The 18,643-nt window shown below is 32.5% G+C and overlaps 1 protein-coding gene across 6 annotated transcripts in view; it reads left to right on the plus strand.

The window, feature by feature from the left end:
- The window catches only part of LOC139525571 (CD109 antigen-like), a 365,611-nt gene that overhangs the window by 8,481 nt on the left and 338,487 nt on the right, over window positions 1-18,643 (plus strand). For all 6 annotated transcript variants that reach the window (XM_071321031.1, XM_071321028.1, XM_071321032.1 and 3 more), the window contains exons 4-9: window positions 5,790-5,953; window positions 12,867-12,898; window positions 15,071-15,224; window positions 16,703-16,773; window positions 17,044-17,095; window positions 18,557-18,639. In XM_071321031.1, coding sequence (XP_071177132.1) covers window positions 5,790-5,953; window positions 12,867-12,898; window positions 15,071-15,224; window positions 16,703-16,773; window positions 17,044-17,095; window positions 18,557-18,639 — 556 coding nt within the window. The remainder of the gene's footprint in view (window positions 1-5,789; window positions 5,954-12,866; window positions 12,899-15,070; window positions 15,225-16,702; window positions 16,774-17,043; window positions 17,096-18,556; window positions 18,640-18,643) is intronic.

An 18,643-nucleotide genomic window follows, 5' to 3' on the forward strand; every position in this document is an offset into this window, starting at 1 on the left:
TAAAAAAGGGGGGATTTTTCCAATTTTGGGACAATAACTAACACTTTCACAAAATTTTATGTATGGATGAAAAATTAAAGACAACAAACTTAGTTAAATTTGAGGTAGCCTTAAAAGTGCCAATTTTTTTGTGCATTTTTATTTATTATTTGAGGGGGGGGGGGGGGGTGTATTTGACAGGGCTCACACTATTTCTAGTTGATCATATAAATTCATTTAAAGCATAAAAGACAAGTTAAAAGAGCAACGGGCGTATCATGCGCTAAAGCGCAGCCCTTTATTTCTTCTTGTTTTCGGTGTATTTTTATATGACCGCAACATTTTTTTTTTATTGTATAATGGTATGATGTCGTCGTCTGCGTCGTCATCTGAAGACACATTTGGTTTCCTGACAATAACTTTAGTTAACGTGAATGGATATCTTTGAAATTTAATAAGAAGGTTCAATACCACTAAAGGAAGGTTGGGGGTTATGGTGCCAACAGTTTAGGAATTAAGGGCCAAAAAGAGGCCAAAAACAAGCATTTTTGTAGTTTCTGGACAATAACTTGTGTGTAAGTGTATGGATCTCTCTAACATTGTACCACAAGGTTCCATATCACAAAAGGAATACTGGGATTGAGTTTCTTTTGCCTCGTTCATGTAGGAAGTAGGGGCCATAAAAAGGGCCAAAAAACAAGCATTTTTCTAGTTTCCAGACAATATTTTGTGTTTAAGTGTATGGATCTCTCTGAAATTGTACCACAAGGTTCCATACTACAAAGGAAAGGCTAGGATCGAGTGTGGGGGTAATTGACCTCATTGAAATATATCTCAGGGTTGATGAATCATTTTCTCTAAATCTTTGGAAATTTATCCCTTTCCGAATCCATTGTATAAAAATATTTAATCTATGTGTGCTTGCTGGTGATCTCAAAAGATCATTGGATAATTTTAAGGGTCATAACCTTTTTAGCTAACTGGATGAATCAAAATATGCTAACAGGTGTTAATGAAATTGACAACTTTGTGGAATATGAAAGGCAATCAAAGGGGATTTTCGTTTAACAAAAAGAGAAAATTTATTTTTTAATCATTAGAGAAACAGATTCTTACATAGTTACTCGTGGATTATCGGATTTATCCAATCCGGATAGTTAAATTATAAATTTTAAAATCCTCACCAAGGCTCAGAATTGATATTTTAACTATCTCGATTGGATAAATCCTATAATCCGCTGGTATCAATGTAAGAATCTATATGTATCAACCTCATCAAAAGTCAATAATTGTATAATGTATTTTGTAAATTTCCTTTTGTTTTTTGTATTGTTCGATTGCCGTCTCAAAAGCATGTACATAACCTCTACTTATATTAATATAAAGCTAGCTTTAAAAAAAAAAAATAAGAGACCAGCAATTGAAATTTATTTTAAATGTTTTTCTCTCCTTATATAATTATAATTCTTGAGAAGTAAAAAAAATTGCAGTAAATATAATTTTATTTAAAACTGTTATATCTAAATAGCTAGGACATGTTTGATAAATAGATAAATTTTTATGAAAAAGAAGTCTCACTGAGGCCAGAGGGAGACAGATTTATATAAGTTCTTCTTGTGTCCAAATCCCATTATTTCAATTGTATAATTGTATTTTGTGCACTTTTGAAAAAATAAAATATTGATTGAACAAAATCTCACTGTTAAAAATACCTTACAGCTCATTAACAAAATATCTACAAAATGTTTAATTGCTTTTGTATTGACCAATGTGTTGACCTATTTTCTTATCTTTAAATGTATTATACTTTTTTGGTATATTTTAGTGTAATATTGGCAAACCAGTTTCTTTATACAGTATCGATAGCACATTACTGATTAACATTTAATTCATGAAATCGTTAATCAATCTATATGCAGTACCACCACGTTCCATCCTGGGTGTGAATCTTTAAGTAAACATAATTTCAATACAAAAATATACACTTAAAAAGGGGTGTACATGTTTACAAAATAATCAGTGCATAACAATAATAAACAAGACATGACTTTTGTCACCAAATATAACTTAAATTTGACTATCAATACAATCAAATGATAGTTTTGATCATTGATGTAAAATAATTATTTTATAGGGCTGCAAACCATTTTAGTTTATCAAACTCTTGCAATTTTGATATTACCATAAATACCATTTCATAATGATTCACTTAAGGCAAGCAAGAGTGATTTTTTGGTGGGGTACATGTCGCTTAGTCTTTAGTCTTCTGTGTTGTGTCTTGTGTACTATTATTTGTCTTTTTTTTTCTTTAGCCATTGCGTTGTCAGTTTATTTATTGATCTATGAAATTGAAAGTCCATCTCATGTATCTTTCACCTCTTTTTTCTAGCAGAACCACCCTGTTTGTACTATATCAATGATTAGAAATTAGAAACCCAATCTTTACTTGAATGGACATTCTCTGATTTATATTTACTTAACACTTTAATTCCCTCCCACATGAAGTTGTATAATTTTACAACAACATTTTTGACAGTTTATCTTAAATAATTTTCCAGTTTAGGAAGATGATCAGAAAAATTGTCAATCAAAATCAATTACACAAATTTACCCTTATAAGGAATTCAGTAATTTTGGCTAACTTGCAGAACTTTTGATGGGTGAAATGTGTTGTTTAAGGACAAAAAGTGTTCTGTAAGGAGTGATTTAATCAATTATTATGGTTAGTGGTAAATCAGATGTGGTGTTGATCTTTATGTCTAGCCTGAAACATTTGTGGTTGAAGTCAAACATGCGGTGTTAAGTGCTGTTGTTGGTAGTATCAACAGATCCCAAATCCAGTTTATTATTTTGTCAGATTCTTGTACCTTGCTGATCATTGTAATAATAACTCTCATTATTTCAGATATCATGCTTAAAAAAAATCGCTACTGACTTTAGAAGAAAGTATTAGAGATAAACAGTAGTAAAATATTATTAATGTCCTTCTGCAGGCAGTTGTGATGATATTTTAAAACTTGAAGTTATTAAATGCAGCATAAAGATAATGTTGGTTTTTAAAGAAATCTAACATTGATTTTGCATTAAGATTTGTATTATTAAAGATATAAATAAGAGGGGTGGAAAAAAGTTAAATCACTTGTCTTTAGTGAAAAGACAAACAAGAGTTAAAAAACACAACAGAAGAACTAAAGACTGCAGAACAACATAAACATCACCAAAAGCCGGGGGTAACAGCTTCCATTGTTTTATACATTGTCCAATCTTCAGAACAAACATAAACATCACCAAAAGCCGGGGGTAACAGCTTCCATTGTTTTATACATTGTCGGCTCTTCAAAACAACATAAACATCACCAAAAGCCGGTGGTAACAGCTTCCATTGTTTTATACATTGTTGGCGCTTCAAAACAACATTAACATCACCAAAAGCCGTGGGTTAACAGCTTCCATTGTTTTATACATTGTTGGCTCTTCAAAACAAGATAAACATCACCAAAAGCCGGGGGTAACAGCTTTCATTGTTTTATACATTGTCAGCTCTTCAAAACAACATAAACATCACCAAAAGCCGGAGGTAACAGCTTCCATTGTTTTATACATTGTCAGCTCTTCAAAACAATATAAACATCACCAAAAGCCGGGGGTAACAGCTTCCATTGTTTTATACATTGTCGGCTCTTCAAAACAACATAAACATCACCAAAAGCCGGTGGTAACAGCTTCCATTGTTTTATACATTGTTGGCGCTTCAAAACAACATAAACATCGCCAAAAGCCGGGGGTTAACAGCTTCCATTGTTTTATACATTGTTGGCCCTTGAAAACAACATAAACATCACCAAAAGCCGGGGGTGACAGCTTCCTTTGTTTTATACATTGTTGGCTCTTGAAAACAACATAAACATCACCAAAAGCCGGGGGTAACAGCTTCCATTGTTTTATACATTGTCAGCTCTTCAAAACAACATAAACATCACAAAAAGCCAGGGGGTAACAGCTTACATTGTTTTATACATTGTTGGCTCTTCAAAACAACATAAACATAACCAAAAGCCGGGGGTAACAGCATCCATTGTTTTATACATTGTCAGCTCTTCAAAACAACATAAACATCACCAAAAGCCGGGGGTAACAGCTTCCATTGTTTTATACATTGTCAGCTCTTCAAAACAACATAAACATCACCAAAAGCCGGGGGGGTAACAGCTTTCATTGTTTTATACATTGTCAGCACTTCAGAGCAACATAAACATCACCAAAAGCCGGGGGTAACAGCTTCCATTGTTTTATACATTGTCAGCTCTTCAGAACAACATAAACATCACCTAAAGCCGGGGGTTACAGCTTCCATTGTTTTATACATTGTGGGCTCTTCAAAACAACATAAGCATCACCAAAAGCCGGGGGTAACAGCTTCCATTGTTTTATACATTGTCGACTCTTCGAAACAACATAAACATCACCAAAAGATGAGGGTAACAGCTTCCATTGTTTTATACATTTTTGGCTCTTCCAAACAACATAAATATCACTAAAAGCTGGGGGTAACAGCTTTCATTGTTTTATACATTGTCAGCTCTTCAAAACAACATAAACATCACCAAAAGCTGGGGGTAACAGCTTCCATTGTTTTATAAATTGTCGGCTCATCAAAACAACATAAACATCACCAAAAGCCAGGAGGGTAACAGATTCCATTGTTTTATACATTGTTGGTTCTTCAAAACAACATAAACATCACCAAAAGCCGGGGGTAACAGCTTCCTTTGTTTTATACATTGTTGGCTCTTCAAAACAAGATAAACATCACCAAAAGCCAGTGGTAACAGCTTCCATTGTTTTATACATTGTTGCTCTTTAAAGCAACATAAACATCACCAAAAGCCGGGGGTAACAGCTTTCATTGTTTTATACATTGTCAGCTCTTCAAAACAACATAAACATCACCAAAAGCCAGGGTAACAGCTTCCATTGTTTTATACATTGTCGGCTCTTCAAAACAACATAAACATCACCAAAAGCTGGGGGTAACAGCTTTCATTGTTTTATACATTGTCAGCTCTTCAAAACAACATAAACATCACCAAAAGCCGGGGTAACAGCTTCCTTTGTTTTATACATTGTCGGCTCTTGAAAACAACATAAACATCACCAAAAGCTGGGGGTAACAGCTTCCATTGTTTTATACATTGTCGGCTCTTCAAAACAACATAAACAGCACCAAAAGCCAGTGGTAACAGCTTCCATTGTTTTATACATTGTTGGCTCTTCAAAACAACATAAACATCACCAAAAGCTGGGGGTTAACAGCTTCCATTGTTTTATACATTGTCAGCTCTTCAAAACAACATACACATCACCAAAAGCCGAGGGTAACAGCTTCCATTGTTTTATACATTGTCAGCTCTTCAAAACAACATAAACATCACCAAAAGTTGGGGGTAACAGCTTCAATTGTTTTATACATTGTCAGCTCTTCAGAACAACATAAACATCACCAAAATCCGGGGGTAACAGCTTCCATTGTTTTATACATTGTCAGCTCTTCAGAACAACATAAACATCACCTAAAACCGGGGGTAACAGCTTCCATTGTTTTATACATTGTCAGCTCTTCAAAACAATATAAACATCACCAAAAGCCGAGGGGTAACAGCTTCCATTGTTTTATACATTGGCCAATCTTCAAACTTTTGGCTCAGAGTATCTTTTAGGCTAATCATAAGTGCTAATCAAAATGAGATATGCCATATAAGGCTTCTGCAATTTTGTGTTTTGTATTGTAAAAATTAGTTTTATTATTTTAGAACTTTTGTTGTGACTGCTCCAAAGGAAGCCAGGATTGGTACCCCATATATTGTTAGTGTTATTATGACGGAGCCAAGATCAGATACATTGACGGGAAAACTTGAAATTGTTTCCAGTGACTCTGTAAAAACAAAGGACGTATATTTTGATATTGCATCCACAGGTAAAACATGTATTTAAGGATGTTCGCTTGTCATGTTTTGGATTTTTTGTCAGATTTTCGGAATCCTCTGGTTTTATTCAGTTGAATGCCTCAACAAAAATTTGTGCATTGACCCCCATTTTTCGTTTTAGTTGTTTTTGAGAACTTAAATTTGGAAATGATAAAGCTATTAAAAATCAAGAGAGAACATTTTTGTGCCAAAATTTCAATGGCTAATATCTAGAAAACAAGCACATTCACCTATATATTTTTGCTTATTTGCTTCCTTTATTAATCTCATATCAATATATACTAGTGTTATGAAAAGCTTGTTATTTTTAAACTGAGTAGCAAACCTCCTTGTTAAGTGATATTTAATCTAAATCTATATATAATTCATTATGACTATAAGGTTAATTTTTTTCATGATGAAATGTAATATTGTGTCCTTCAAAAATGCCTACACATTTACAGTAATGTGAGTTAAACATTGTGGTTAAATTACACAGTATGGAGTTGCTAGATTCTGCTTGAGCTAATTTATTTGTAAAAGACAATAAAAATGTCTGTATTTATAATTTTTTTCATTAATTTATTGATTATGGTATGTAAATAAAGGAAGATGTGTTGTGAGTGCCAATGAGACAACTCTCCATCCAAATACCAATTAATAAAAGTAAATCATTATAGGTCAATGTACGGCCTCCAACATGGTATATTTTATGACAATTATTAGAATTGAAATATAACTTCTCTTATGTGATGATGAAAAAAGATCGCAATTGATATTGTTGACTAAGAATATGATGGATTTATTGTCGAGCCTGCAACTTTTGTTGCAGAAAGCTCGACATGGGGATAGTGATCCAGCGGAGGCGGCAGCAGCGTTAGCTAACTTCTTAAAAGGTTTATATTTTAGAAGGTGATAGACCTGGATGCTTCATACTTTGTATATAGATGCATCATGTTACGAAGTTTCCCTCAGTCACATGTCCAATGTCCTTGACCTCATTTTCATGGTTCAGTGACCACTTGAAAAAAAAGTTCAAAATTTTTGTCATGTTGAATTCTCTCTTATTATAAGTAATAGGATAACTATATTTGGTATGTGACTACCTTGCAAGGTCCTCATGCCCGTCAGACAGTTTTCACTTGACCTCGACCTCATTTCATGGATCAGTGAACAAGTGGATCAGTGGTTAAGTTTTGGTGGTCAAGTCCATATCTCAGATACTATAAGTAATAGGGCTAGTATATTTGGTGTATGGAATGGTTGTAAGGTGTACATGTCTAGTGGGTAGATGTCATTTGACCTTGACCTCATTTTCATGGTTCAGTGGTCAAAGTTAAGTTTTTAAGTTTTGGTCTTTTTATCTAATATTATATGCCAAAGGTCAACTATATTTGGTGTATGGAACTATATTATTATCTATATGTCAGTCTCACAGGTTTTATTTGTCCATGACCTCAATTGCACGGTTCATTGCACAGTGTTAAGTTTTTGTGTTTTGGTCTATTTTTCTTAAAGTATAAGTAATAGGTCAACTATATTTGTTGTATGGAAGCTTTGTTAGCTGTACATGTCTGCCTGGCATGGTTCATCTGACCTTGACCTCATTTTCATGGTTCATTGGTCTTTGTTTAGCTATTTTGGTTAATGTTTAGTTTATGTGACAGTTGTAATCAAGCTTTATACTTAGGACTATCAACATAATATCAATGATTAGTAAGAAAGGCGAGACATTTCAGTGTGTGCACTCTTGTTTATTTTCCCTTGATATGAAATTTTGTTGGTTTAGACAAAAAATGCTTTTTATACCCCACCTATGATTGTAGAGGGGCATTATATGTTCTGGTTCGTCCGTATGTCGTCCATCTGTCTCTCCCACTTCAGGTTAAAGTTTTGGTCACGGTAGTTTTTGATGAAGTTTAAGTCAAATCAACTTGAAACTTAGTGTACATGTTCCCTCTGAAATGATCTTTCTAATTTGTAACACATGTATCTGACAAATTAGATTTTTGACTCCAATTTCACAGTCCACTGAACATTGAAAATGATAGTGTGAGTGGGATATCCATGTACTATGGACACATTCTTGTTCCTGGATATTTCAATTCTTGGTTATGCCAAAGTCTGCATTATAATCCCATAGATTGATGTATGTTTGAAACTCAATTCTTAATGAGTTTGTGTTGTTGGTATGTAAACTTCAAAGCAAGTTTTCTGGTCCTTCTACTAGGGGTGTTTAATGACCTAGCCTACCCATGAGGTTTTTCTGGTCCTTCTACTAGGGGGTGTTTAACAACCTAGCCTACCCATGAGGTTTACTGGTCCTTCTACTAGGGGTGTTTAACGACCTAGCCGACCCATGAGGTTTTTCTGGTCCTTCTACTAGGGGGTGTTTAACGACCTAGCCTACGCATGAGGTTTTTCTGGTCCTTCTACTAGGGGTTGTTTAACGACCTAGCCTACCCATGAGTTTTTTCTGGTCCTTCTACTAGGGGGTGTTTAACGACCTAGCCTACCCATGAGGTTTTTCTGGTCCTTCTACTAGGGGGTGTTTAATGACCTAGCCTACCTATGAGGTTTTTCTGGTCCTCCTACTAGGGGTGTTTAACGACCTAGCCTACCATGAGGTTTTTCTGGTCCTTTTACTAGGGGGTGTTTAACGACCTAGCCTACCCATGAGGTTTTTGTCTGGTCCTTCTTCTAGGGGGTGTTTAACGACCTAGCCTACCCATGAGGTTTTTCTGGTCCTTCTACTAGGGGGTGTTTAACAACCTAGCCTACCCATGAGGTTTTTCTGGTCCTCCTACTAGGGGTGTTTAACGACCTAGCCTACCATGAGGTTTTTCTGGTCCTTCTACTAGGGGGTGTTTAACGACCTAGCCTACCCATGAGGTTTTTGTCTGGTCCTTCTACTAGGGGGTGTTTAACAACCTAGCCTACCCATGAGGTTTTTCTGTTCCTTCTACTAGGGGGTGTTTAACGACCGAGCCTACCCATGAGGTTTTTCTGGTCCTTCTACTAGGGGGTGTTTAATGACCTAGCCTACCCATGAGGTTTTTCTGGTCCTTCTACTAGGGAGTGTTTAACGACCTAGCCTACCCATGAAATTTTTCTGGTCTCTACTAGGGGGTGTTTAACGACATTGGTGTATAGTATTATAGTGTTTAACAGGACGGTCCTATCAATCCAAAATTGAATGTTTTGGTTTTGATTTTAGCTGATTTTTAGTTTATCTGTGCGTTTGTGTGAGTTACTGCTTAACGGTTTGGTTTCCGATGATCTACCTTAAATGAAATTATAGTCCTTGAACTGTTTACTCCAAATTTTACTAAAGACAGTATTTTTCTTTTGTCTATATATGTATACATGTACATGTTTAAGACTTTGAATGATTTTGGAAAATTTAAATACAATATTTAAGATGGAGTTGGTCTGTTTTGTAGGGTAATTTTGTACCTTGGATTTTACATAGGCTATTTTTTTAATATGAAATTGGTCAACTAATGTGTTGGTATTTATTTGCATTAAATAATTTCTATCCGTCTCAGCTCAAATATTGAGCTATTAGTCTATTTATAATTAATGATGGTATTGCATTATAAGAGTCTTTCAGTATATTTCAATAAATTCTTGAAAAGGAACATAACTATTTTCTATTTGTTTAAATGTAAGAGGTTTGGTTTCCTATTATTGACCGTTATATCAATAACAGATCAAATTATACAAAAGGGGATAATCAACTCATTTTCTCACTGAATGTAAAGGTTAAAATTATTGTATGTCATATTACAAGGAATAAACACTCAAGATAGATAATCTACATTCAAATATAATATTAAAAAAGGGCTCAAATAGGACTTGCATTGTATACAGTTCATGTATTGCTAAACAAAAATTTCCAGAAGTCTCTTTCCTTGTTCCACACTTCAAAACTCTAATTTGCAGAATTAAATGTGAAATTTATGCTCTAAGACATAACATTGAAATATTTGTAAATAAAAAAATCTTTATTTCATACATTTAACAGCTGTGATGTGATAGGGAACAAAATGGATTTTATATTCAAATTCTTTACTGTTAGACACACCCATTATAATTGGAGAGGTTTGACCTCTGCTCATATTTGTCATAGTGTTTTTGAAATATTCTCATGTAAAACATTTCAGTTGGGACACTAATGTTAGCTTAAATCTGGTAAAATTTGAAGAGTTTATATCACGCTACTCATTTTAAGATAAACTCATCATAGATACCAGGACTAAATTTAGTATATATGCTAGACGCGCATTTCGTCTACAAAAGACTCATCAGTGACGCTCGAATCCAAAAAAGTTAAAAGGGCCAAATAAAGTACGAAGTTGAAGAGCATTAAGGACCAAAATTCCTAAACTTTTTGCCAAATACAGCTAAGGTAATCTATGCCTGAGGTAGAAAAGCCTTAGTATTTCAAAAAATTCAAAAATTTGTAAACAGTAAATTTATAAATATAAGAATTATTTTTCAGATTTTGCAATTTCTTGGACCCTATTTTGGCTTTTATCTTTCCTTCCTTCATTTCATTCTTTCTGCACTTATTATTCTACTGTAATTCATTATTATTCGTTCACAGGTTACCAATTTTTGTGAGTTTACCGGTGAGGTAAACCACAAATTTAAATGTTCAACCTATTATAAATTTTGTATAGGCTTTTTATGCAGAGATTGACAAAACCATGAAATCAAATATCCATGATAATGCCAGTTTTCTTCATTCTACGAAAATTGAAACGCACAAGAATAAATAAGTCCACAGTACCAAGGTATCTTAAATTGCAATGTCAGCTATACAAGCACCTGACTTTTTTCAACATTGACATTTGTAATAGCTGTACTTATATGTAAGATTATAGATGATTTCATCCTGGATAGCTTTAATGCATAATGATTATGTTCCCTAATGGTTAAATTGATATTTTAAGAGAAAAGATACTGAAAAGAGGAATAAACAAAGCATTAAAGATTAATGAAACATGATAGGCAGCAAATTGATTCAATCATAATAAAAACCATCTAGGTTCTACCATCTTTTAATGGATAGTTGTTTTATTGGCAATCATACCACATCTCCTTGTCTTTATATAGACACTATTTATTTGACTTCTACCATATAGGAGCAAGACCGTAGCTAGGCATCTTATTTTAATGAGGCGAAGCGAGGCAAATTTTTTTTTTGGAGGGTATGAAATGAATGGTGCAAAATCCTGCATTCTAGGCATTTTAGAGTTTGATAATGTTTTGAATTTGGACTTTTTTTATATGATTATTTATATTTTAAGACTTTTACTAACACCAAATTTTTAACAACTTTATTTAAATTTATATGTAAGATAATCATTGAAGAGTTTGCCAAATTTTTCTATGGCCGGTTCAGTCAAATCGTTTCAGAATCATAATTTGGTCTGCTGATATCCTTATCGCGATGAACATGGCAAGCCCGCACAATCTCTCACCACTCATGCATGCTCTTTTCCAAGTTTTCAGTCGTTTTAGGGCAGTCTGTGTTTCTAAAGGAAGCACATTATCATCAACACAATGATCAATGTCTTCTTCCAATTCCTTCTCCATCAGCAATTTGGTAGCAGCATCGGTAGTAACAGTTTTGTTTGCAAAAGGGAATTAAGCTTTCCTGTAAGCACCATCATACAGTTGCAGTTACAAAATATTAAACTCGCTTTTATGCTGACAAAGAGTAGACAAACTAGGGATAGAATGAAATAAGATAAATGTATATGATTCTATCTATAGAGTATATATGATATGGGTACAGGGGAATTGGAATGGAGTTTTTGACGTTTACATGTAGGTCCATAATTTCAAATTATTTCTGAAAATAGTTGGTGGAATTTTAGTTCCAGAATTTATAAATTTAGGGGTTAGGGGTATTGGGTTTCCGATTCCGAAACCCAGAATATAAAGAACCGAAATTCCGTAGTCCCGAATAAGTAAAGACAAAATCCTGTGTTAAAGGTTCTACCATTCCTCAATAATATCAAATTGGAATATGGGATATTCTTTCAATTTTTAAGGTTAAAGAAACATGGATAGAAACTAATCCATGCATGTTTCATATTATTCATATTTTATTTATCTGTAAAGAGAAAGATTAAAGTTCGGGAAATGAATACGCAGAAAGGACTGCCCCCTTGCGATGACTTGATTTGTCAAAAGTTGGTTAAACAGAGAAATGAATACGCAGACAGCACTGCCCCCTTCCGAAGACCAGTACTAGATTTGTCAGTCTACTTATCGTTTTTGGATTGTTCTAATGAAGTTATATGCAATACTCAAACTCTGTTCACAAAAAAACTAGTTTACTAGAATTATTCCTTCTTTACCTTCAGTGTCGCATTTCCTTTTCTGCAAGAGCCTGTTTTTAACCAAAGATCCATGATGATTATCATTACTAGGTTAATGTTATCTAGAAACATCACCCGTTGAGATGCTGAGTTATATCCAGGAAGAATAGTTTAAAAGGAATGATGACAAGTTATAGAAATTAAGGTTGAGACAGAACAACAAATTTATGACTATTATATTGATATATATGTATGAAAAAAATAATCAGTGTCAAAATTTTAGTGAGGCCTCACTTGCCTCAAGGGTAGCTACGGCCTTGAGTGGATGCCCTCAATAAATGAAGAGAATGTCACAGGAGGATAACAGATTTTTTTTTTTTTAAATAAAAAGAAAAAAGAAATCAAAGGAAAATAAATGGTACAAATGTTTGATGGGAATAGCTGAATTTGTTATTCTTTTGAAATTGATGCTTGAAAGAATCTACGTGTATGCAATTTATGATATGAGAATGTAAAATATGAATTAAGACACTAATTTATTTTGAATTTATTTTTAAATGTATGATATATTTTTTTTCATTTTTTTCAGAGAATAAAAAAGATGTATCTATAACTTTTATGGTAAGATTATTTATTTTAATTTGATTGGGATTGGGATTGGGATTTAAAAATATTTTTTATATAAAACTCCATTTATCTATGGACAAGTGTTCACTCAAAACTAACATTTTTCTATAATTCACCAGTTCTCTTCAGCACAAATGCACTTCATGAAAAATTTACTAACATGTATTAGATACCTAACTGGTAGGAGTTCTTTTTGATTTTCTAACTGTTGCTTATTTCTGGTACCATTTGACATCACAGTAAATATCTTCAATATGTAGCCCCAATTGACTCCAGATAATCCATCCATAATTGGAAACTTGTTTATGCTTTTTAATGTCTGCAGGTGCCCTGAATTTTGAAGAGAGCTTATTCTCCACATACTAAAGAACCTTTTATATAACACTCTTAGGGGTACATGATCTATTGGAAATTTTGACTTACCAACATGCTGACTTTTTGCAGTATCTGTATGAATTTCCGGTCATTTCTCGTAGTTAACTCGTTTGGATAATTGTTTTTTTTTAATGTTATTGTCCTAAATATGAATGTTATATTTGCCAGAGGATATGAGATCAAACAAGCAAACAACAGATACTCTACAACAACTTCTGTATATTAAAAATAAAAAATGTCATTCTATATGCCTTTTGGAAATATAGAAATTTTTAAATTTGTCATCCTTAATTGGTTTGTTTTAAAAGATTTCATTGCAAACTGTAATAGTTAAATTACATGTGTAATAGTATCAGTGACAGTAGTCAACTAAAAAGATGTAGAGGATGACAGAAACAAGTGATAGTCTGGCAAACTTTCAAAGCTTTTCTGTTTCTCATGCATTAGATTTCACGATAGGATGATCCCTTTTGTATATACTCAGAAATTTGTATTTAATTGTATTCGTTTTGTATTTTATTCACCCTTTACAAAGGTCAAGGTTATTAAAGGTCAAGGTTATTAGACAGTTGTTGAATACTTAAAATACCATAAAAGCAAGTGATTTAAAAATAGGATGTTGCTGTATTATGAAAGGACATTTAAACCTGTTTATTTATAAAAATATTATAGAAAAAAATGAGGTCTGATTGAAAGATACAGATAAGATAATATTGTTACGACATAAAAAACAACAAAACGAAAAGCAAGTCATTTGCAAGATTTTTATTCAATGGTCTATTAATATAGAATTGTTATAAATATTTGAAATTACATTTCATTTTGAAATAAATTATGAATGAGAAAGTCAATGTAAAGTACAAAGGGTATTGAGATGTAATTTAATGCAAATCCAACCAAAAGGATACCATTTATTCACTTGAAATGATGCATTTTCAAGTTAAAAAAACAAGAAATAAAAAATAAGAATGTTTTTAGATTTTTTTCTTCCAGTTATTGTATCTCAGCTAAGGGATACAAGTTTTAATGGATTTTGTAGTTCCTTGTAATTACAAAATCTAGTTTCAAACAAATATGAATATTTTGTAATAAGTTATAATTTGTGATCTTTATCAGATGATTTGAGAATTGATCCAAAGTGCAATTTTTACAAACAAAATGGAAACTGGAAAAACTATCAAAGAAAAATACATCCCCAGATAGTCGAAGCAATCTTTATCAGATAAGACAACTGGTAGTGAGATATTTTTTTCAATGTTTTTATCACCATAACTTACTTATACATTTAAGTGGACAAAAGATAGCTTTGTATCAATATAAAGCATATTTTACATTTGTAAGATTGACACATATGCCTACAGCATACTTATTAAAAAATTAATATAAAATATTCAAACAACTAAAGTTGCAAACTATCTTAAGTGTCAATATGAGCATTGCTTTAAAAAACGAAGGGGATATATTAAACATTGTTACTTATATAAATTTGATTTTTCATGGTCTGATGAAAATAGAGGGTTTATTGAAATGCCTTTTTAAAATTTTTAAGTGCAACTTAGTTAAATGTTGAGGAGAAATCCATGTAAGGTTGCATCTTAGACAGAGAAAATACTTTTACTATTCCCTACAATATATATATATATATATAATGCTACAACTGCAAAAAATAAAAAAAAAACCCAAACTTATACTAAACCCTTCAAGCTACAGCAGACAAAAAAAAACCCAAAACATTTTATAAATTTATTAATGTCAAATTAACCTACAATTATTGAATGAATTATGTTTTAGGCTGGTGAATTAGACCCTGGGAGTTGTAGATTGAAGTTTGAGATGACAATTAGAGGGAAGCTTTTGAAGGACAGCATTGAAATAAACTTAGTTAATGATGGTGGTTTAATCCTGGTTCAAACAGATAAAGCCATTTATAAAAAATCACAGACAGGTAAAGCGTTAACTGTGGAAACTTCTAGGAATTTTGGTCCTCAATGCTCTTCAACTTCGTACTTTATTTGGCCTTTTTAACTTTTTCGGATTCGACCGTCACTGATGAGTCTTTTGTAGACGAAACTCCCGTCTGGCATATATACAAAATTTAGTCCTGGTATCTATGATGAGTTTATTTATATTAATTACTATTAGTGGGATACCAATTTTTGTTGATTTCATGGGTATACGTTAACAAAAAAATAAAAATGTTCAATGAAGTGTAAATTGTCAAGAGACTTGTATACAGACCATGAAATTAATAAATTGAGAATGGAAATTGGGAATGTGTCAAAAAGACAACAACCTGACCAAAGATTGAAAAAAACAGCCAAAGGTTACCAATGGGTACATCGAGAAAATCCTGCACCCTGAGGTGTACAAATACATTTGTATCCACAGACATTGATTCACTATAAATTTAGAAATTATTGCATGGATTTATTTTTTGAGATTATTTAAGAATAGACAAATATGCAAGATTAATTAATGCAATCTCGGGAAAATCTGCTTACAGATATCAAATGTGAGTTCTTATTTTTGTGATACTCACCCATTAACCATATTTGCGATAACAAGAACCTCGCAATGATTTCTGCATTTCCAGTATAAACAAAAAAAATTAGTATAACCTATTGGTAGCCTTTGGCTGTTTTTTTCAATCTTTGGTCAGGTTGTTGTCTTTTTGACACATTCCTGATTTCCATTCTCAATTTATTAATTTCATGGTCTGTATACTGTTGAAAAAAAAATGAATTTACTGTGGATTTATTACTATTAAAAAAAATGAATTTATAGTAATCAATTTGTTTAGATTTGTAAGATTGTAGTACTTTTTTTTTTATTTCAGTTGAATCAAATGGCTATTATGAATTTTTACTATTACTTGATGTCTGTCATATATCTATGAACTTTCAAATATTTTCTTCTCTTAAAACACTGTCTTGATTGAAATACAACTTTATAAGACAAAATTCCAACTTCCAAATTAGAATTTGGTAACATGACATTGTGTCTGCCTCTTATTTTGCATTATCCATGTACTTTTAAGTGCAGGTTAAAAAGTTTTGAAAACAATAAGAATTTGTTAAATCTGTATTCACATTTATAGCTTGGTACCTGAAAGCTAAATGTTTTTTTCATTGGTTAAGGTGTAATCTCATAAAGTTGAAAAATATTTAAAAAAAAAAAATTGTATGCCACCAACAGTCTCTACTATATAGTGGATTAGAACAACAAAAATGTAAACTTAATTTAAAAAAAACTTAGACAGTAGTATACTTTTAAAAGACAAATACAAGAAAAAAATATGAGAAAAAAAAAACAAACAAAAAGCACAATACTGGTTAAAAATGTTCACTCAAATGAAATAATAAAGCACACTTATGACCGTTACAAGAAGTCATTTGATTAAGCATCTGTCAAACTTTTTTGCAGTGAAAATGAGAGTAGTTATCCTCAATGCAGACTTGATGCCTGTTAATAAAAAAATGGAAATCACTATTGTGGTAAGTACATTATTTTATATACTTGTTTGAAGGACACTGATTTATTTGTATCATATAATATCAAAATGGCCATAATTTGGTTCTTTAATGAATCTTTTTCATAAGCCTTACTATTAGGTTTAAACAAATATTTTCATTAGCATACATTCTAGACATCAAAGTCAGCACTTTCGGTTTGGTTGCCCAAAATAACGAGGATTTCATTTAATGCATATTTTTTTACCTATTTTAACTACTTATAGATTTACTATAATGCTTTTTTATTTTTAGGATCCAGATAGTAACAAAGTTCAGAAATTTGCTGATTACAGCAACGACACAGGTAATTTTTGTTTTCTACCACTTCAATTTAAAAAAAATTGTATAAGACCTTCTTTTCCTCGTTTCTTTCCTGGGTAACAGAAAGAGGCAGAAGTCCTTTTGCGCCAATTACTGTTTTTCAGGGGTATCATTTGCGCCAAATTTTGTATTCCAAATGTATCAATTGCGCCAATTTTCGGAACTCATTTGCACCAAAAGTATCATATGTTCGGAAATATTTTACCATGCAGGTGAGCATCTGGAGAGAAATGACAGTCAGTCAGTCAGACAGGCAATGTACAGAGAGAGAAGAAAACTTATTGCTTTGCTGAATATTCAATAAAGATGTGCCAAAAAGAGAAGAAAATAGAAGCTTTTGCTGATCATAATTTAGCCAAAAATGTTAATTACACAGTGCTTTGTTTTCACCGTCCGTATGGGCTGAAACTCTATCTTCCGCAAGACGTACCAGTCATGGAACAGAAGCATTCCATAGTAATTATTATCAACTGTTTCATGCATTTCATCCTTCAGTGTTTTGTCTTTTTGGACAATAAAGTGAAGACTACATTCATTAAATTGGGAAGTACCCATGCAGCAGCAGTAAGAAGAAAGTATGTTTCAGAAAAAGAAACATTAAAAATGAAAAACCGCTTGTTCTTAGTCCGAATAAAGGAGGAAGAAAGTATTTTTTCTTCTAATTGGCGCAGTCGAATGTTTTATTTTTGGTGCAAATAATACCATGTAATTTTAAAACAGGTGGCGCAAATGTAGCATTAGAGAAAAAAAGTTGTGGCGCAAAAGGACGCATTTTTGGCGCATACGGATCTCTCCTCAGAAAGAATTATGCATGGAGTTGTTGTCATCATTTAAAGTTCATATATTCAACCCAGAGATATATGTGGCAGTTTTATTATCACAATTATTTCTTATTATCTAGAAATTATTGTGAAAATTACATTTATACCCTAAAATAATGCATATCAAACCCCCGTTTTGTTTGTAAGGATTATGGCACATGTTTATAAAAGGAAATCATAGAAGAAATCAATGTGACAGCAACCAAACAAAAGGAATGACCCAAAAATGACATCTTCAAGTAGCAATACAGCCTTTAGCATAGCGGAGGAATCTTTACCACATGGAAAGCTTTTAATTACCCTTAGCTTAGGAATGGTGGTTACAAATAAATGCCTTCAACAATAGTTTTCTTTGACTGTGAATGTATCATAACCTGATATATATTCTAAAGACCAAACTCACAGCAAATATATACAAACGATAACCAGGCCTTGTTTGTTGTCCCACTTGCTTAGATGTAAGGAATACCTTCACAAGTAATGCCCAATATTAAAGAAAGTGTCTTGAAGTATTTTGGGTTTATAATTATCTAGTTTACAGGGTAAAGATAGGATACTTATGTAACATTTGGATATTTTAGTTTTTTCTGCATCCAATGATATGTGATATATATATTATTCAGGTGTTATAACTGTTGAGTATGATATATCAAATGATCCTAAGATGGGAGATTGGAAGATACAGGTTCAGCCATCAGATGGAATGGTTT

The sequence above is a fragment of the Mytilus edulis genome, chromosome 5 (assembly GCF_963676685.1).
Source record: "Mytilus edulis chromosome 5, xbMytEdul2.2, whole genome shotgun sequence".
Classification (NCBI taxonomy): domain Eukaryota; kingdom Metazoa; phylum Mollusca; class Bivalvia; order Mytilida; family Mytilidae; genus Mytilus; species Mytilus edulis.